The 21,766-nt window shown below is 39.4% G+C and overlaps 1 protein-coding gene across 1 annotated transcript; it reads right to left on the bottom strand.

The window, feature by feature from the left end:
* Positions 1-11,506: 11,506 nt before the first annotated feature.
* On the bottom strand, positions 11,507-20,465 carry LOC104957610 (uncharacterized). The gene is made up of 7 exons (XM_010785255.1): positions 20,378-20,465; positions 19,772-20,080; positions 19,269-19,586; positions 18,888-18,971; positions 18,562-18,611; positions 17,891-17,992; positions 11,507-11,605 (listed from the first exon to the last, which is right to left on the bottom strand). Exons 1-7 carry the CDS (start codon positions 20,415-20,417, stop codon positions 11,507-11,509), a joined length of 1,002 nt encoding a protein of 333 aa, XP_010783557.1. The 5' UTR covers positions 20,418-20,465.
* Positions 20,466-21,766: the final 1,301 nt, after the last annotated feature.

Consider the following 21,766-nt stretch of genomic DNA (forward strand, 5'->3'; position numbering starts at 1 on the left):
TAACCCAGCTTTGATGTAATTTTGTCGTTAACCCAGGGGTAAAACAGAAATTACCAAATGATTGTAATCTATAAATTACTCTTATACCTGGCCGTTTTTGATTTTTACCAGGCGTCCCAAAGAAACGTAACAAATTTTAGTTTCAGTGGCTTACGTTCTATCTAGGAATCCGAATAAAACAATACGTCTACGACTTTAATGACCAAGTTAAATCAACTACATTATTAGCAAACCCAAAGAAAATGTAATTTTTGTTCAATGTCTAAAAGTTTTCGAACAACAAAAAATAGCCGCCCTAGCCTCCGGGAAAAAGGTCAATCTCGGTTCTTCGGGGAGGTTTACAGACACGTGCAGGGACACACACACACACACACACACCACACACACACACCACAACACACACCACACACACCCACAAGTGGGTGGGTGTGACAATTGTGAGACTCTCAGCGCCCACGTCCAGGGGTCTCGACTCCGGCGTCGTCGCTGTCTCTGCCCCCTGAAAACTGGAGGTCGACAGGATAGATTAGCGAAGAGACTGAGACAGTGCAAACAATCGGCGAGTAGTCTCGAATTAGAATTAAGTCTATGTTTCTATTGACGCAGAGAAGAGTCTAAAGGGACAGGAGGGAGAATTGAGAGAGAGTATGTGAGGAGGAGGAGGACTTCATTTCGTGGTTTCTTAGTCTCAAATTCCACAAAAATCACAATTTCTTTTTAATATAAGGAGAACTTAGAGGTAACTTGCCGGTCTCTCTATAATATATATGTAGAATCAGAAATAGGTCTAATTTACTCTTTTGTAAAAAGTCTCTCCGAAGTGGTGATAGATATATTAGTCGGCATGTTCTAATTATTTAGTTTTTTTACATTTTTCCGTCGTCTTTAACATCTCACACATCATTTACATAAGTAAAATCCGACAGTTTTGCTAAAGTGTAAAAATTAGCTAATTAGTGTCCAAATTTTTACTTAATAGTACTAATTGTTGGTTAGCTTGATACAGGTTTTATACGGTAAAGAAATACATATAACAACACCCTTACCCCTTTGTGCAGACATACTGATGAAATAGGGCTTCTAACTAATTACCTTAAATAAACTCACTAATTAATTAAACCAGTTCAATACGCATTATTTTTATTCTTATGATTCTTTATTAGCGCAGTAACGGTAAGGTATCTAATTACTTATTTATTTAGTATTCCATAACTTAGTAACAGAGATGGTCAAATTAAAGTAGAGACATGGCAGAAATCCTACAATGAAGCGGGACATTGAGCTAAAAAGGGGCTGTTGCCCGGGCAACGTTAGCCCGTACCTGTGCACGTCCCTGCACACACACACACCCAAAGTCACACACATACCCACTTTTTTGGAAAACACTCCAGTGCTTGAGATACTCAGAAAAAAAAGAGTAGAAAAGAAATCCACCCCGGTGGGCAGCACAAATAATCTTACACAGAATGTATCTGTTTTATCCGTTGAATGTATAATTTACTCTCTGAGAACTGTTTGGGTTGCAGATGTGAGTTTGAGTGTGTATTCGGGGTTTAAGAGGAGTAAAGCAACATTTCTATCACACTTGCGGCCAAAATCTATGTAGGCGTACGAAATAAAATGCTTTAATTTTGCAATCAATTAATAATTTTCTCTATAAAATGGAGGAAGGATGGCCAAATTACATTTTTGGGTTGAAACTAGGGCTGCTCAATTAATCTTATTTGAATCGCGATTACGGCTTGCAACGATTACGAAAACAACGTCATCGAAATAAAACGATTACATTTTTATTATTATTATTACTTTTTTTTGGTTTTTTATAATTCTTTTTGGTTTTTTCAGTTGAATTATACTTAAAGTTCAGGGTAATCAACTGTTAAAAACATACTGTTCAATTTTTTTTTCTCCAATAAATTGATGTTTTCAAAGTCAATGAATAATCGCATTTAATAATCGCAATTACAATTATTGACCCAAATAATCGAGATTATGATTTTTGCCATAATCGAGCAGCCCTAGTTGAAACTGGAGACTAAATTGCTGAAAAAGCACTTACTCTAAGGTTAATATTTTCCAAAGACATTCACGAACATTGCAGCCATCGCTGATTGGTAAGGGTTCGCTTTTACTTATGATTTATTAACAATAAAGAATGGTCACCTTCCTCGATTTTTAAAGATAGAGAGAGACAGTGATAGCAAACAAAAATACCATCTTCACTGTTCTTCAGATGTGTTGGAAGAGGGACTTTTGATTTCTAAATTCAGAGATAATTTCCCTCTGGTTCCATAGTTATTGCATAGTTTCATACAACATTGGGTTACTTCTTAAATGTACCAGCTACCACCCAGCTTGCAGTTCCTTCTTTTCTACCATCATCTATATTACAGGCCAACTTTCTGAAGGCCATGATGGAAACACCCAGCATTTAGAAAGCTAAATAAATCAAGTCAGCATTCCTTCTGTTAGAATTATGATTTATAATCGACTCTGACTTTAAACAGGAGCATTATTCATGCTGCGGCTGTGACGTTTAAATGATTGTAATGATGATGAATGAGGACTCCCCGCACACGCATTCCTTTCACAAATGTTTTCTTTCGCTAATCCGATTTCATGGATCAACATCACCTGCTGCACCCAAACCATTTCAATCTGCACGTCAGCAGGAGTCTGAGCCAACGTCTCAACTTCAGGAGAGGAAGTAGAAACTGGATGTGCTGTAGAGCTCACAAAGAGGCTCTGTGGCTAGCATATTTAGAGACTACTGTTTTATCTTTAATCAACACTGCTGCACACTAATAACACATCTCTCAAAACAATCGGTCTTTGTTCAGTTAGAAAAATCAGGAGCAAAGACAAATCACAGCCCAACAAGTGACTGAGGTAACGGACGGGTTCATGTTGATATCTGGCTAGAATTTTTTCTTTTATGGTACAGCCACGGGGAAATGCTGCCTGTAACAATGTCAATGGTCAAATCTGTGCGATTAAAGTGTGAGCATTTAAATGTAATCCCAATGGGGATAATTAAACAAAGGTCATTCCACTTGATTTAATGTAAATTGCTTCATTTGTGTGAGCTTATTGTTGAGATAGAACATTTTTCTTATTTTGGTCTTGCTAACTGCATTTACGGAAGGCAATGGTTTGCTGTCGCTCATTGGTAATATCTCTACAACAGTTGGATAAATTGCCATTATATGTTTAGCTGATGTTCAGGGTGCCCCCTGCCCAGAGGATGAATCCTCCTACTAACTTTGGTTCATGTCAAAGTCTTCCCTTATGCAGGAAAATACCGCAACAAAAATTAATGGATATGAACAACGTTTTTATGGCTTTTCTTTTAATCTAGCATTATTTTTAAAAAAATGCAAAATCTTCGACTGGACGAAGGAAATCAGGTTTTATTTGTTCCAAACATATGTTTAATGACTGACAAGATATTCCTTCAGACTAAGCTGTACTTTGTGTTATGTTCTCATTAACTAAGCTGGTGAATATGATTAAGATCAATTTATATAATTCACGAGTTGTGAGCATATTAGCATCTTATTGCGCATTTCCACTACAGCGCGGAGCACGGTTTAAGCGTGCCGTGCCCGTTTTTGGTTGCGTTTCCACTAGGCGTAGTTCCGGCTAGCGGGTACTATTTCACAGTTTTAATATTGAGTATGCTAAACTAGAGAGAGAATCGCTGGCAAGGGGGCTACAACTACAACAAAATGAACATATTTTACCGTGATTTAATTGTAATACACGTTTCTAAATGATGCCGAAGTAACAACATACTGATACCGGTTAGTAAAAACCATGAATTAATGCTTTGACAAGTCTGCAGACAGACGGCAGGCGAGAAACCTTTTAAAATGCGTGTTTTCTGAATGGAGATCGGCTAAGCTAACGCAGTATATGCTCCAACCGTCCACACTCACAGCAACGGCCTACTGACACAAATAATCCAGCGACTGTATTCTCCATGACACAGACAGTCTGTGGTTTGTACTTGTTTCACTTCTGTCTAGTTTCTGAACAGATACGAGGAGCTGTGAGCTCTGAGTGCTCAGAGCTAACGGCTGATGTTGGTTTTGTGTTTCTCATTGAAGATGACGTCACGGCTCCGCCTACACTGCGTTACTATAGTTACTGCCCCAGTTCCTAAACTGTAATGGAAACGCAGCATAAAGTGAGCCTGGCCTAATAAGGCCTAACGAGGCCTAGCCATACTCTCTAATGTGCCATTAGTCTCGTCTGTGATTCCTGGTAGTGCTACTTCTAGTCACTCGGCTTGGCAAATTCCCACAATTGATGTTTGTAGGTTATCATCCTTTTCACACTAGAGACTGCCATTGTTGGGTCGGGGCTATTGCACAATGGAGGGGAATTCTGGGTGGTTAACAAGAATCTCCCACATGTCACCCCCTCCCAGTGAAGTTCACTTGAAAATAAGTGGTTGTGATATCATGACAATCAGAAGAAATGTGTAGGCAGGTAACAATTTCCAGCTCAAACTAAAGAGACTGCAAATGTTATCTAACTCACTATCAATTAGAAACCATCACTCATCATACATCAATTAATATAATAATTAGCAATCTTTAATGGCTAAAGACAGACTCTTGATCTTTTGTATCCTTGAGAAGTGGTCAGTTCTTCACACATTCATTCTTTGGTACAGCCGAGGTGTTCTGCAATACTTCTGCAGAATAGATGGTAACGGGGGAATATGGTTTCACATTGGCCCTTATTGCACAGCGTGCAGTCACATATCCAATGAAACCACAGATGTAGAAATTATAGTTTGTTAGAACAACAGAAGGGAAAGTGTTCACTGATGGAAACCAGCTGCCACTCATCGAGAGTCATAACCCCAAACTTTGATCTCTCCTGCAGATCACCGGGCAAGAAAACTGAGCCCCACACACACACACACACGCACACACGCACACACACCCCGACTGCATACACAGCTGCTAAAATGACATGTCCGATTAATGAATTCACACATATTTTCAGGTCTTCCAGCAACATGTTTTCCATTAACAATACTCTAATTTTACTATAATTGGAGAATGACTTTGCCATATCTACTTATATACCCAGTGATACAATGTTCTATGTGGCTGTAATTTGTACTGAACTTTGCCTTTTGGTCTGACAGAAGATTCTTAGTGAAAAGCACCTGAACATTAATTAATTCTTTCATCTAATAATAATAATAATAACACATTTATATAGCGCTTTTCCTGGTGCTCAAAGCGCTTAAATAAGTTATCTGTTCTGCATAAGACCCAAAGTATCCGTCACAAGACACAACACTCATTACTTTAGCTTGAACTGTCAACCTGCTTTTGACCAACCTTCTCTTTAATAAGTTATTTTGATGTAGCCAACATTTAAATCTCAAATCTGTTCCTCCTTTGTTTGTTATCTTTTTGGTCTAATGTAAGATATTTAGTATAAAGTACAAAAGATGTCATGTTTTCCAGCTGTCCTCCATAAGTCGCAAAGTTACAAGACACTGCACATGTGTGTCAACCTTCTTGTCTCATACATGTTTCGTTGTGTGCAAAAGATCTACAAACGATAAAGAGGAGGTAGCTTGTCTCTTACTTTCTGCAGCCACTGCGTGTTGTTCGCCATCGTGCTCTCCAGGCGCTGCAGTTTCTGAGCCGACCATTCGCGGTCGATGGGTGGAGAGTCTCTCTGCACGACGCTTGGCCCGCCGCGAGAGACGCCATATTGTTCGGTCTGTGGAGGCGATGCTCCGCCCAGACATCCGTCCAGTTCGGGCAGGATGAAGGTGTAGCTGCACTGACCGTGTTGGATGCGGTGAAACTTCCTTCTCTTCTCCGCACCTCCTCCTCCTCCGCCACCACTTCTTCTTCTTCCAGCTCCTCCTCGTTCTGCGCCGGAAACACCGGCTGCATCAGAGACGACTGACAGGGTCCAAAGCAGCACCAGCGACCCCCAACAGAGATTTACACCTTTCATAGCGATCTCTTCAAACGTATTAAAGTGCTCTCAGGGCAAGAGGGTCAAGAGAAGCTCATTCACACTCTGACCCCAACTCACTGCATGAAAACATCAGGATGTCTCTGCACCTACCGCCAATCCATGAAGGCTGATCTGTTTGAATTCAGCAGGTAACGCTTTTGCAGAAACAGGAAGCAACACCTGTCCTGTGAGCCTCTTCCGTTCCTTCCTCAATAATGGTGAAGAATCACATCAGACGAGGTGATCAACACGTGGGATCCATGTCCTTCTTTTGCTTTTGGGTATTAATTTTCTTCTGTTGTTGGCTTTCTTTTGCTGATGAAGAAAGAAAGGATGGGTCCACTACCTTTTACCCTGAGCCGGTCTCTCATGATTTTCCTTGAAGCTCCCTAATATCTTTGTAAAAAAATGTGTTTGGAAAAGCTAAGTTGAATTTAAGAGATAGAAAGAGAGGTTATGGGCAAAATAATTGGCTTTGTTTAGGATTTGGGAATAGTGAATGTCCAAACTGCCAGGGGGAATGAAAGGAAAGGAAATCTGTGGGTGGAAACATCCTTCTCTGGTGGCTGCTTGTTCAGAAGTGGCCGAAGAGAAATACTTCTGCCCCTTCTTATCTGGGGCTGGCTGAGAAAGGGAGGTCTGAGCGAGGGAGGGAAGAGTGGGAGGAGGAGAGGGAGGATTGGAGGGACAGGAGGCCTGAGGGAGGTCTATTAGAGGACCCTCTCTATTTGTAGGCTGAGAGGCAATGAAGGAGGAAGGAAAGAGGGAATAAAAAGTAGCCAGAAAAAGAGAAAAAGAGGGGGAATATTAAGGGAGTGTAGAGAGGATAGGTCAAAAATCTAAGACAGAGAGATAAGACAACACGCAGAGAAAGAGAGGGCAGAACAAGAAACTAAGCTGTTGAATGAACACAGAGGAGAGAAAGAGATCTAGCTATGGTTTAGTAGCTGCAGTAATCTTGTAAAGTAAATCCTGATGCCTTGTATGGTCATTTATACTGAGTCAGCAACTGCTCTGTCCTCAAAACAAAGCCACGCTCTGGGGCATCATGGGAGATCAGGCAAGCAGAGGCAAACCATCTAGTCCACAAAAGTTTGGGTTGAAAAAAAAAACATTTAATCAATTTGAGCCATGCACAACTAAGCTACAACTACCATGTCAGTCAGTGACGTCATTGGGCCCAAACATACTTTTTCCCATTGACTTACACTGGGAGAGATCAGCGGATATTGAAAGTAAGTAAATCAACTACCCAGTACCAGTAGTAGTGTGAAATGTGCTAAAAGCAGAATCTGGAGATATTTTTTCTCTGCATTTATTTGACTGAGTTGGGATGGTCGTGATGCGGATGCGGATTGGGGGCGGGGCTAAAGGAAAAGGCCAGTGTGCATGATGGGCCAATAGATGTGGAAGATTGCCAGAGGAGGGAACTTCTGGGTATAAATGTTCTCGTTAATTGAGCAGTCTTGTATTCATAGGGATGAACCCCTTCTCCAAAGCTGTATCCAGTCCTCTTCATACATCCATGGTTAAAGTCTCTCTCTGTCGCTGCATGCACCTTCTCATCTGTCCTGCAGCTCTTCACTCTACATGGAAGTACACACTAAGATTATTTCCAGACAGATGGCTCGGCCCCAGGCTTGTGAAACACTAGCTCAACATGTGTGGAGAGACGTGAGTTGTCGATTATTGAGGTTTATTTGCACAGCGATAAACTGTTCTGCAGAAGTTGACGGATACAGATAAAAGCAGAGATAAGAGACAAAACTTACACATTCGTGCAAAGAGATAAGAATCCTTAAAAGTGACATTTGAACTCCAAATAAAAAGATATAGGGTGTGTTTCTGCATCATCCTCAAAGTATGAAGAGAAATGGCCGATCTCATCGTCCTACGTATTTATTTTGACATTAGACATCTTGTTTTCAGCTGACCTGACCTCGGTCTACTGTTACTGCTGTGCTGTGGCATACATCTTAATTTTGGCGGGGTCACTCACTTAATGTTGGCCGATTGGTCCTTTGGGGGAGGGCAGAGGGTAACAGCGAGTGGCTTCTGCCCAAACCGGAGATCATTCTCATGGGAACAGGAGAGGAGGGAGAGTCTGGAGCTCAGAGCTGCGAAACATAGAACTGTTCCAAATGCTCTGATTGCAGGATTTTTTAAGAGTTATATGTTTGGCTCTCAAATCTAGTTAAAAAGCGTCCATCTGATACTCGTTTCTCGATCACAATCCTGACTGAGGCATGAGCCAAAATATCTGATTATTAATTCATCTTTTTGTCCTACCCAGATAAGGTTTTATGTCCTCAATTGTTTTAATAATTTATTTATGATGATTTTTTCAGATTTCGAATCATAGCCAGACATTTCCCTGATAACTTTTTATTTCAAATCTTTATATGTATTCATCCAGGAGAGGTCTCATCCAAATACCAATATGATTCAATCAATTGTGTTCCTTACAGTTCTAAAAGTTGGATGGATTGCATCACAGTTTGATAGTTGTGTCTTGAGTATATAAGCTTCAAGGTTCAAGGCTTTTATTAGTCATACGTGCATAGCTACAGTGTAGTCATGACGATGAAAATCTTAGGACACAGGCTCCTCCAACAGTGCAACACAATACAACAGATAAACAGTGCAAGTAAATAGTAAATAGTAAATACTGAGAAAGCTGAAATTCCCGACAAGTTTTCATAAACTGACGATCAATATTCGGTCTCAATACCCAAAAATGTCATAACATTATGAAATGTCCTCGTCCTAAGATGCCAAAGAAGATTAGGACGAAATGTTCGGAGATAAGCTTCTGTGCCATCCAGTTCTGTGTGCTGGTGGCGACTTTCATTTCTTCTATTGGGCAGATATCAGGAGCAACAAGAGGGCGCAGGAGTCATGAACCAGCCCTTCTCTCTGTGGGAACGCACGTACGGATGAGGATGTGTCTTTTTTTATTGCAGGATTTGATTTCAGCTATGTCTGTTTTTCTTTTTGTCCCTTTCTAAACACAACATGGTCTGGTTGTTGTTTTTTTTGGTAACATGATGACTGGTTTTATTACTGTATTATATTAATAAGTCTAATAGGGTAATTTCTCCAAAGATATCAATTTCCGGTGACCATCAGGATGTTTGATGTTGGTCTGAAATAAGTTTGATTTGTTTCCTATGAAATCTTGCATCATGCATTCACTGTGTTTTGATTTTCACTTTAATATCTCTAGTTTTTACATATCTTAAAGTATTTAAGTTAGTTAGCAAAATAGTTTCTCTTCCATCTGTTAAAGGTGGAGTAGGTAATTCACTTCAGAAACACTTTTTGTTATATTCCATGGAATGCTCTTAACATCCCGATAGCAATGAATACATTAAATGCTTTGACAATACAAATATACAAATATTTCATCTGTGGAAGCCATGGCGCTGTAAAAACCAAGTCCAATTGTCTGCCTCGGCCCACGGCAGATAATTGGATGGCCTACCTGCCTGTCAGCCTTCCATCTCGTGCACAAACTTATCTCGTGCCCTCATTGGTCATGTGCGCATTCGTGTGTGTTGGAGGAGGGGCTCTGTGAGGAAGTCTGAAGGAAGGGCAGATTTTTTTCGGTTGTGTACTTTCAAATTCTAGCTTACTCGAGCTGGTTTCTCCATTCTTACCTACCTTTAAGCCAGGGACATAGGAAGCAAAAAGCAAGACATAACAGCAAGTAAATTAGATATGAAAGAAAATAGGGTGAGGAAGAAACAGACAAATAAGGATAGTGGAGAGAAGAGTTTTGTAGTGAGAGACAGAAACAGACAAAAATAATGATTTCCTGTCTTAAGGAGTCTTTATGAGGAAATAACCATCTTGGGTCTAATAAAGTCTGACAAAAATCTGCGGAACCTATTATTTCCATAGAAAGAAGAGTAAGGCCAAAATGTGGTTGTGTATGTATGTTTTCTGAAATGATAAACTCTTGTTATTTTTATTATAGCCGGTATGATGTCTTTGTCAAATTGGTTGAATATTAATAGAAGTTAACAAAGATGATGCCGTTTGTATGCAGGCATCTTAAGCATCAGTGCTTTTAGATGTATTTGTTGGTAAAGAGACTAGGTCAATACTTAGATTTACCTCAGATTGAACCTTAACCTAAAGCTTAAAATCTCTACTATAATGACCTTTCATGGTAGTCCTGATTTTGGGATTGTTGGGGGTATGATTAAATGCAAGTTAAAGGTGACCTATCATGCAAAATGCACTTTTGTACGTCTTGATACATGAATATGTGTCCCCGGTGTTCCAGGGAAGTGTCAGAAAACACAACTCTCTATTTCCCTCCATACCCAAATCTCTAAAAAAGGGGCTGCAACGTATCTGATACAGACTGATCCAGATTTGAACACTTCTATGACGTCACAGAAGTGCCGCTACGGCTATTGGACCAACTCCACCAATCAGGAGGAGACCGCCACGGACATTGCCGTTGGAAAGCTCTGGAGACGCTGTAGTACATATGCCAGGCCTGTAGATGGTGCTGTTCTCACAGAATCAGCCCATGCAAAGACAGTGTTACATTGAGCGAAATGAGGAATGGCTAAAATGCATGATCTGTTTGGTATTTTGAAAAATAAAAAGTATAAATATGCCTTATATAGGTATGGTCCTACATTATATTATTCAAATATAGCATGATAGGTCCACTTTAAATTAAAAAGACCCAAATAATGGGTGCAATCGAGTTTCTCTACACACACACAACACATGACCACCTGATTTGACATCACTTAATGGCATGTAAACTGAATACCACAAACAGGACTAAAATCATGAATAATGCCGACTACAAAATGAGTTGAAAACTAAATGAATTTAGTGTCTAAACCTAAATAAACATGGTCTATTTATACTCCATTTAAGCTAAAAGTATCAAGAATAGTCTATAAAATATGTCTGTGATTGTCTCAGCATTAAAAACGTGTAAAAAATGCGCCAGTGAAACAAGAATCAAGCAGCAGGTTAAGCAATGTGCAAACGAGACGAGGTGTGTGTGTGTGTGTGTGTGTGTGTGTGTGTGTGTGTGTGTGTGTGTGTGTGTGTGTGTGTGTGTGTGTGTGTGTTTGTGTGTGTTTGGCAGACATAAGAAAAGGATGCTTTACTGTGTTTGATGTTACATGTCTGCTCAAAGCAAGATGTAACAAGTAAAAAAGTTTGAGGGGATTTGTGTGTACATTTGTGTGTTTGCAGCGGAATTTGAGTCATTATGACAAAACATAATTTTGCTGCTTTCAGTTCATAGTAATAATACATTTGTGCACCCAATTTATTAATTATGACAACAGATTTGAGGGGGACATTTTTCACAGCTTATAAAGTGTAATACATAATTAAACTTGTCTTTTTACTCCATGAAACAGTCAGATGTCAGGGCCTCTATGACACGTGAGCGTTTGAATATGAAGCCTTCTCCTTACACTTAATGTGGAGTGTTTTATGTAAACAGGATCACTGTATGGCACACTTAGCGTCCAGGATGTGGAATAATGTGTGAACCTGATAGCACGGCGCTGCTGTGATGGACGAGGTCACGACCCTCCTCACACTTTGTAATTCTCAACACCTGCAAAAACACATGATGGGATGTAATCTGAGGAGCTTCGTGCTCATTCATGAAAACAGAGGGAGGTTTTTCTGTGTACATGCAGATGAAGGGATGACAGGATGAACCCTGCTCAGCTAAATGCATCAATTCAGTGTTGATGGATAGAGAAGACGAAGGAGTAGTTATCTTTAATTGGTGTATGGAAGAAATATCCATACAAAGGTATTTTGAAAACTGGGTGAGAAGGAATTAAATTATAGCACATTTTTCCAGCTATTCTGGTTTGGTGTTTATCAATAAACCAATTAGAGCTCTGTGTATCTACCTGTTGGGCTATACATTCATAAAATATTGCAAAAAGGAGAGTTCATAGAAGTGAAGATGACATCAACGCAGCTGTGCAGGTTGTTGTAAGTAATCTTATACTTCTTTCAAACAGAGGATATGCATGACGCAGTGTATTTAATACAGATCACTTGTGAGGCAGCTGTCACTCTGCTCCAGTCTGCAGCTTTGTCCCCAAAAAGTCAATCTGTGGATAAAAACAAATGGAATTGTGTAATTACCAATTAAGTTTCGACCAAATTTGGTACAAATGTAACTTAGTTTGTGCCAGTACCTCTGTTTGTCTAAGTTGTGTTTATATATAAGATTGGAAGTGCTTTAGCTGGACATGTTGAAGTCTATCAATCATTTAAGTTGAACTTTACCGACGTTGAGTAAAAAGATAAGAGGAGATTGAAGACATAATGTCTCATTTGAAGCATCTCAAAGATGAACTGAGCGGCACTTTAAAGGCTTTAAACAGACGACTGGAGAATTTATGGCTCCGAACAAATCCTTCTTTCTGACAAGACTTTCATTCAGCTTCAGTGATCCTTCGAAACTTGTGTTGCTAGGTAAAATGTGTCAAAACCTACAAATATTATAAATAACAAATAAACTTAATTCAGCACATTGGCAGCATCGTTTCACACAGAAGCCTTTTCATTTTAAACAAGGTGATGTAAAACAATTATTTAAGAAAAATGCTGTGATTTAATGTCAGTAAACACATCAAGAAAGGTGCCGAAGTAACTACACAATGATACAGAGTAAAGCAGTGATACGTACATGTCAGGTCTTTGCACGAGATGACAAGCAAAACGTTTTTTGAATACATTTCTAACAAATGGTAACATAGCTGATCCATCAACCCTCTTAGTTGCCACATCTAGGCACATATGGCAGCAACTTTATTATTTAAACGACACACCATTATGAGGTGCTGAAGACCGCTTGGTGACTTCTGATTTATGTACGTCAGTGAGAACAGGAGCTCAAAAACAATAGGCAAACGTTTTTAACTCAAACAAATATGCCAATGATACGAAATATTCCATCTTAGGTCAAATTGCTTTGTCGCTATTTTGTCTCCTGGTGCACATATGCGTCTTTTGCATCTTTGTATTGACTTTAAAGGTTATTTTCCATCATGACAAATCTCTTTTGCGTTCGGTGTGAAGCACCATTAATGTAGCAGAAGAATAAAAGGTATCTAAAACATGTGTCCAAAAACCTCTCCAGAAATGCACTTAACATTACAAAGTGAATCGTTTAGGAATATGTATTTAGGGTTTTGTTCTGTTAAGGTCAGCGGAGGCCTATATTCAAAGTTCAACATATTTCTGGCTCAAACATGGGCTGAAGGGGTCAGGCTTTTTCTGTGTTTCATAACCAAATAGTAATGTTATATTTAATGAAAGAGTCTAATACTTTACGTGCTGTATCATGTAAACTGAACTCCTAGTCAAGAGTCTCTGTCCAAAGTAAGATGAAGAAAGGAATGCTTTCAGGGAGGGAGTAACAACATATCATTACTTTAAAGAAGAGCTGCAGATGTATCTTCAAATGGACCACAGAGCACGGTGTTAATGGAGGGAGATTTCCCACCATTAGTAATAATCATGTTTATATTGTACTATCTGCTTCATTCTGACTGTATAACAAAAGTAATTCAAAACCTGATAAGAGACGCTATGAAGATTAACAAGGTCACTCAGCTAATTAATGGCATTGAAAAGGAAGTTTAATCTACCTACTTTAGAGTCATTTCTGACAAGATAAGAGTCAAATTGCAGGATTATTTATTTTTAAAAGGATGGCTCCCATTATTAATCAGTGGCAGAGCATCTTTCCTTGTTAAGGGCGGATTGGGGGCTAGTTTTAGATCAGGAGGACGTCCTGCAGCCGGCTCTTACTGACAGGCTTTTAAATCCTTAAACAAACAGTCTCCAGCTCCCCTCACTGCAGTGTAACATTAACCGTCATCAATCAAACTTCAACATACAGCGGCTTCGCTCTTCAATGCAACATGTTCGTAACCACTGTAGAGTAAGACCTGTCACAGACTCCTTTATTCTTTAGTCATGGTTCACTTAGGCAATAGATAAAGCTGGAGGCAACACTTGCTCATGCTTGTATGTATTTACGAGTCCCTCATTATGAAATCATCCTTCTGGTTTTCTATCTGTCCATTAACATAAATCATGTTTCAGTGTCGAGGTAATTTGTTAAAGCTTTAAGGTGGGAGTGAACCCCACTGGTTACGTTCATCTTAGACCAGCGAACTTCCCAGTGAACAAAAACGTGTGAATTATGGGAAAACACAAGGCGCTATATCCATGTAGAGGTGCTGAATTTAAAAATGTTGTGATGTACAAGTCTTTTTATTTTGTATTTGATGTTTGCTTTGCTTAAGTCTGACACATTTTGATCAGCTCATTTCTAAGGGTACTTCTTGTTAAAAGTACCTAAAGACTGTAAACCTAAAGGCCAACATGTGCAACTGGTCAGAAATATTCTTAATTGGTACTAATTAATGATAACCATTGCCATATAAACTCCTCGGCCCCAGCCCTCTCACTCAAATTGAGTAAGGTCGACAACGGGCAAGAATTTCAGTACGTTTCCAAACAAGTGGGATGGCATCACCCCTCAAATCACATTCTGTCTTACTGTATGTATCGATTCTTTCTTGAGTTTGGTATTTACTTGATTGAACTGGTTCAAGGGGAAAGCCACAGCCTGGCACTCACCACATGACACAAAGAGAATGACACACAGTTTCTCAGAATACCTCTGCGTGTGGTATAAACAATCAGATCACCATCTCGTGATGTATCTAATGTTATTGCCAAGTGTTATCAGGGTATAACAGCATAGCATCTACACCCAAACAAACACAAAACTACACGACAACAATCACACGTTGCTTTCCTCTTTAAGGTTTCAGGTACGTCAATTGAGCCTAGACTTTAACTTTAGCTCAATCACCCTGTTCTCCCATCAACAGGTTGTTAATAACTAATAAATCACAGTGGGTCAAAGCCAGAGAAACTACTCTGCATGTGAGTTTGGTTCTTGGGTTTTCTCTACAGAACATAAAAAATGTCTTATCTCTCTTTTCTTTCCAGATTGGCTGGCAGTCCCACCGGCCCTGAACACACACTCATAAACCATAAACACACAATCAGCCATTGTTCCATGTTTCACTTGGAGCAGATGACAATTGCTATCAGACTCCAAACCCACGGCTTCAGCCAAAACACATTAGAGTTCTTTGAAATGAGGCGAGGGTCCCTTCTAGTCACACAGAGAGGACCTTCGGGTTGTAAAGTATTGCCTTAAATTTCAAGTTTCAACACAAACAACACAATGTGACGGTGTGTGTGGAGGTCAGTGGGAGGACTCACACTTCTTAACACAGTTGTACCTGCTTCACACTGACACACTGTGATGTTTAACACCGGGGTTGGAAGAGGAGGTGATTTTCCCAACCAGTCGTGTAATCCGACAAATTGTCTTTCTTGTTGTAAAAGCTTTCTACTATCTCACCCTTTGACTCAATGTCATTTTAGGCCAAACACACATTCAGCAATGTGTTCAGAGGGTATTATTCTTCAAATAAATAAAAATACTTCTTTCAATCTTTGAGCTTTTCCAGGGTGGCTAATAAAGTTTTTCTGTAGTGTGTCAGCTCAGAACATATTTGTTTGTTTGTTTTGTTAAACCAACCGCACATGCTACAATATGATTAATTGACTTAAACATTATCGCATTGATTCCGCTAAGAAGAAGAATATCGTTCCACTGCGTACCAATGGCAGGAAGTGCGGCATCAACAACGTAACTTAAATGACGACAGCACTGATCAAGGTTTTCTGTAACTGCCCAAGTCTGTTCACATTTTCTTTTTCTCAGGAGAACAGTTTGATCTTTTAGAAGCCCCAACAGATGGTGGGCTTCTAAAAGATCAAACTGTTCTCCTGAGAAAAAGAAAATGTGAACAGACTTGGGCAGTTACAGAAAACCTTGATCAGTGCTGTCGNGGGGAGGGGGGGGTCCAAGAGCACGGCCATATGGTCAAGGCTCATCAAACACTAGGCAGACCTACATAAATAAAGAATACAGATGATGGGGTGAGGGAGGAAGGAAGGGAGGAAGGAAGGGAGGAAGGAAGGATGGACGGGTGTTGTGACGGAAGGAGGGAGCGGAGGCCAAAACCACGGGACATCAGAGGCTAAAAGGAGAGAGAGAGAGTGTGTGTGTGTGTGTGTGTGTGTGTGTGTGTGTGTGTGTGTGTGTGTGTGTGTGTGTGTGTGCGTGCGTGCGTGCGTGCGTGCGTGCGTGCGTGCGTGTGTGTGTGTGTGTGAGAGAAAGTCATGATTTATAGCTCTTTTGTTCATTGGTTTCTAAAAATAATTCTGTGAACAGCTTCAATGACTCGCCGGCTTGATCAGCGTAAATCAAACAGACAGTGAAGAAAGCTTTGAGATAAAACAGAAAGAAATACACATCTAAAAACATATCATTTCTAAAAATACCGGCACAGATACTCTTTGTACAAAATATTCTTCTTCAGTGTTTCTTCCAGCAATAGATGCACCATGATATATTAGCTATAAGCGACTCATGCTTTATGCATACATTCACTTAACATAATAAATGGTATATTAATCAGTGAGCTGGAACAGAAAGTAATGACCTTATAATGTGCTCACATACACTTTGATTACATGCTGTGACTATGGCTGTTCAAAAGCAACATTCATTTAGTTATTTTGTATTTATTCCTCACAGTATTTACTTTTTCTGTCTCATAATCTATGTTTTTATCCAGTGTTTTAACATTATGCTGTTTCTGCAAGCATTGTTTTACCTCTTGACATCATTGTAAAGTGAGTTACCCCCTCCATGGATTTTTGAAATTGAATGAATGAATGAATGAAGTGATTTAGGCAAGATTTTATTTATTTATATCGTTTTTATTCCACTTCACTGTTTTTCGCTCGTCATTCATAATCTACTCAATAGTATGTTTATTGTCCTGGATTGTAACTTTTAGGTAATCATTAATATCAAAACACCTCTTGCTTTGGTATTTCAGGCTTGAACATATTCAACATAAAGCTTGATTATATTAAAGGTATATCAAATCATTTGTCATGATCCTAGTTTTTTTTTGTTTATCTTGCTCCCTTTTTATTTTGAGGTTTTCTCAATCTGTTTTCACTTCCTGTGTTCTCCCACCTGTTTGATTACTGGTCTGATCACTTTCACCTGACCTCCTGCTCACCTGTAACTTCATTCCCTCGTTAGTTCAGATTGTATTTACTCTTGTTCAGTCTTGGTCAGATTATTGCATAAGTCGTGCACCGTGTAGTTCTGTTTGGTTTGCATTGACATCTTCAAGTCATCATTCAAAACTCACCTGTTCACCGTGGCCTTTGACCCCTAACCCATCACATCCCCTACTTCCACTCCTACTGCTATGTATTTAATTATTTACTTTATTATTTGCCCCTTTTGTTTGTTTGTTCACCATGTCAAGCGGCGTTGGGTCCCTTAAAGGCGCTATACAAATGTATTCCGTTATTATTATTATTGCCTGTATCCTCAGAATCAGAATACCTTGATGAGTCCCACAGAGGGGACATGTATATTGTTACAGCAGAAAATAGCCAAAGACATCTTAATGTTACCTAAGACGCATGCATAAAAGAGTAAAAAAAGTTACACAATTGACAAAATACACATCCTGTAACAGTTCTGAGGATTTAGCAGCCAGGTATATATTGCACAGTTATTAACGGCATCTATATATATATATATATATTGCACATATTGCAAATATTGCATCCTGCGTTTGTTTGTGCCGACACTTGCTCTCATTTGTTTGTAAGGTTGGCAGAGCTGGAGTAAACCCTGTGAGCTGCTGCGAGTAAACGAGAAAAACAAAAAGCAGAAAATGTTAAAGTGTACCTGGGAGCTCTTCTCCATCTCCTCCATCATCCTCTCGTGCTGCTGGGCGATGGCCAGCGTGGAGGAGTGGACCCGCTGGTAGATCATCTCCCCCTCCCGCGTCTGGAACGTGAACAAACCCTCTCCTGTGTCACACATCCTGCGCCAGGAACACACACACACACACACACACACACACACACACACACACACACACACACACACACACACACACACACACACACACACACACAGAAAGAGATAAAGGCACATGCTTTGATCGCGTTCACTCTTGGATTGCTGATTTACAGAAAATGCATGGTTGAATGTGCACTTACAGAGAGAGGGGCATTGATATAATATCCCACTGAAGTCAAACACACACGCATGCATGCCTGAGTAGATAACAGTACACACACACACACACACACACACACACCTGAGTAGATAACAGTACACACACACTCTCACAGAGGCACCTGTCACATCAATGCCTGAAGCGCTCTGCGGCATGTTTCCTGGGATGCTTCCATATCCGAAAAGCGCTTTGTTGAAGTTTTTTACATTTCCAAAGTTGTTTTTCCCTCCCGCCGCCACACACACACACACACACACACACACACACACACACACACACACACACACACACACACACACACACACACACATTTTACAAAAATATGGATCCTTACCTCCATGTTATGTGATTCTCCTTTTCTTTTGGTTTTTGAACAACATGAATCTGTCAGAGAAATTGATAAAAGTGGTTGAATGTATTTTTTTGCTGTTAAAACAGACATTTGCCATTCTTATTCACATTTCCCTGGTTCAATATATTACAGAAATACTGTATTTTTCATATATGTGTTTATTCTAAATCCCCCCAGCCTCTACACCCATTACTTGTATTATTATAATTACATGTATTGATGAATTGATAAATGTAATAACTGTGTGCCAGCCCACCTACTTCCAGTGAATAAAAGTACTTATAAAGTAACGTGCAGAAATCTCTTACGCTTGTGTCTGAAGACGAAAAATAGCAGAAGCCCCAGCAGAGCAACACAGACCACAGCGGCGACTCTAGGAATCCAAGAGACACCTGCAGGAGACAAAACCCATGTCGCTTATTTTAACTAACATTAACTCCCATCGAGTCTGTGATATAACATTTAGTGGGAGTGTTTCATTTCTAATAACATCATTTAATAACATCATCTTCCTCCTGCAATGGCTGCAGTACGTTTCATAGAACAATACACATCAGTAGGTACATTTCTGTCCAATAGTTGCAGACCTAGTGAAGTTTTTGATGTAGACAGATAGACAGCATGGACTGTATTTAACAACTTATATCAGAGAAACCTTTATTATTCATCTCAGATATGTAGTTTCTCACCTTCCACCTCCAGTTGTATTTTCCTGAGAGCAGTTCGGTATCTTTTACTTGATTCCACTCCACACCAGTAGACTCCAGCGTGCTGTGGGGACACATTACTGATGGACACAGTGAAGCCACTCTCTGTTTCTGTGAGAGTGAACGTCCCATTTGACTTCGTTTCAGCAGATTTTGTTGATAAAATATCCTCACAGATTGAACCGTTCTCTTTGCAGAAAAACTTGACTCTCGAGTCGTCTTTGTTTTCTTTATCACATTTGATTATGATTGTATCTGTTTTGTACTCAGTTTGATGAAATGGTTCCTGGCAGCCTTTATCTGCAAATAAAAAAGAAAAGTTAAACATGAAATCTGTCCATTAACGTGTGCTTCATATCAAACTGATTTCCGTTTTCTCTGACTTGGTTTGAAGTTTGCATGCATTATACCTTAGTTAACTGAGGGTTTGGTTACACAGTGCTTCAACAAATAAGAAAGGTTCAAAAAGATCCAGCATTTCTTACATAATTCCAATTCCACTTCTTCTTTGTCTCGTTTTCTAGGTTTCTGCTCAGGTCTAAAATATAACTTGTACGTCTGTTCTTGTTGAATCTCTTTGATGACCACCCTGATATTTTTCCTTTCTTTATCATGGTACACGGAAAAACTTCCTTCGCTTTTCCACACATCTTTTTGATTAGTTTGAATGATTATTTGACTTTTTTTACGAACTAAATCAATACGTGCATATGTTTCCTTATTTTGAGGGTATCCGCAGGTAAAATCAACCCATCCACCTCTGCATCCCTTCACCTTAGAGCTGGCCTCACAGCCTGTAGAGAGAGAGAAACGTTCATGTCAGATTCTCAAACTAAATCAGGATTTCAGGATTAATTATTAAATCACACATCTAAAAAATGTTTACATGAAATGTTGATATACAAAAACACGACGTACAGTATACAAAGCAAAGTACACACATGAATACAGTAGCAGCATTTGATGCTGTAGGATTTTACTCTTATCGATAAATATGATGTACTTGTGATCAATAAAATAAAACAATTAGCTCAAACTTGATGCCGTTTATTTGATCCAAATCAGCCATCGGGTATAAGTAATCTTTTTACCTGTCATCAGTGAGAGGAAGAGCAGCAGAAACCTCTTCATGGTGCTGCTGTCCGATGCTGAGATCCTGAGGTCAGATTATTAAACTGGTCTGTCTCTAAAGTTCGTTGGTACGAGTGTTATATTTTCCAATTACTGTTGTGCCTTACCTTAAATATTTCTACCCCCAGCTTTCTCTCTGCCCTTCCCCTTTTTCTTCTGCTTAATAATCAAAGCTCCTTTCTCATTATATTTAGCCTTCACAGTACACAGGAAATAAGTTGTGAGAAAGAGAGACACAGACAAATACACTTTGGATTATCAGGAAGTCCCTGACATAAACACAACATGTCAGAAACTTTGAATAAACATTTCAGAAACTTAGAATAGATATTTTTTGTATCATTCCGCATTTGGTTGATTAAGAAAATCAACATCAGAAATCTGATGGTCACAGGGTAATAAAATGACTCATGTTTTTTTTTAATCTGTGAAGGAGAAGTTGGGGACTTTTTTAACCAGACGCTGTTTATAACGATTACATTGGTAAGTATAACCCCCCCCCCCCTCCTGTGTATGAGGGTTTTACAGCATTGCATCGGTCTTGCTATATTAAGCCAACAGGATATGACTGAAATTGAACTTCCTGCAAAAACACTAACCACAAGAAACTGTTGCTCATGATGTGTCATCTTATACTTAGCTCTTCATAATTCAATTGATTTAAACACAAACAAACACATTACACATTTATTATTGTTGTTATATTTTTACACGGTCCTCCATTAGTTTTAAATGTTTTCTATCACCAGTTGATGTAATACGCGTTGGCCGGCTTTTTGCCAACAATGCAGCAGTGTACAATGTTTTATATTTTCCCTTTTAATGGACATTTTATAGCATACAGAGAGCATATTCTCTAAGTTCTCTAAGCTAAGTCAAGTTAAGTTTCCTAACATTGAAGTCTTTATCTGGTAAAGACTGTTTGAATGCTCCTTTCCTTAAGGTGATTCTGGTGTAGTTTTATCCTATGCACACTCATTATCCAGAGTTAAGTTTTGGTTTCCAGTTGTAAAGAGCTGTTTTCGTAAATCCATCAGGAATTCAATCGACTCGGCAAGAGGAAGTCTCTAAAATGCTCTCTACTAAAAGAAGAACTGCAGTGCTCTGTAGCGAACCAAAACAAACAAGCCTGAAAACAATCCTATACAATCTTTAATTATGACATGGGAAATCTGTGTTGATCCAATATGAGGACAGCTTGCTTAAACCATCTATAGGACCATCTGTTGGGGCTTCTAAAAGATCAAACTGTTCTCCTTAGAGAAAAGAAAATGTGAACAGACTTGGACAGTTACAGAAAACCTCGATCAGTGCTGTCGTCATTTAAGTTACATTGGTACGCAGTGGAA

The sequence above is a fragment of the Notothenia coriiceps genome, unplaced genomic scaffold (genome assembly GCF_000735185.1).
Source record: "Notothenia coriiceps isolate Sejong01 unplaced genomic scaffold, NC01 NC01_scaffold00027463, whole genome shotgun sequence".
Classification (NCBI taxonomy): domain Eukaryota; kingdom Metazoa; phylum Chordata; class Actinopteri; order Perciformes; family Nototheniidae; genus Notothenia; species Notothenia coriiceps.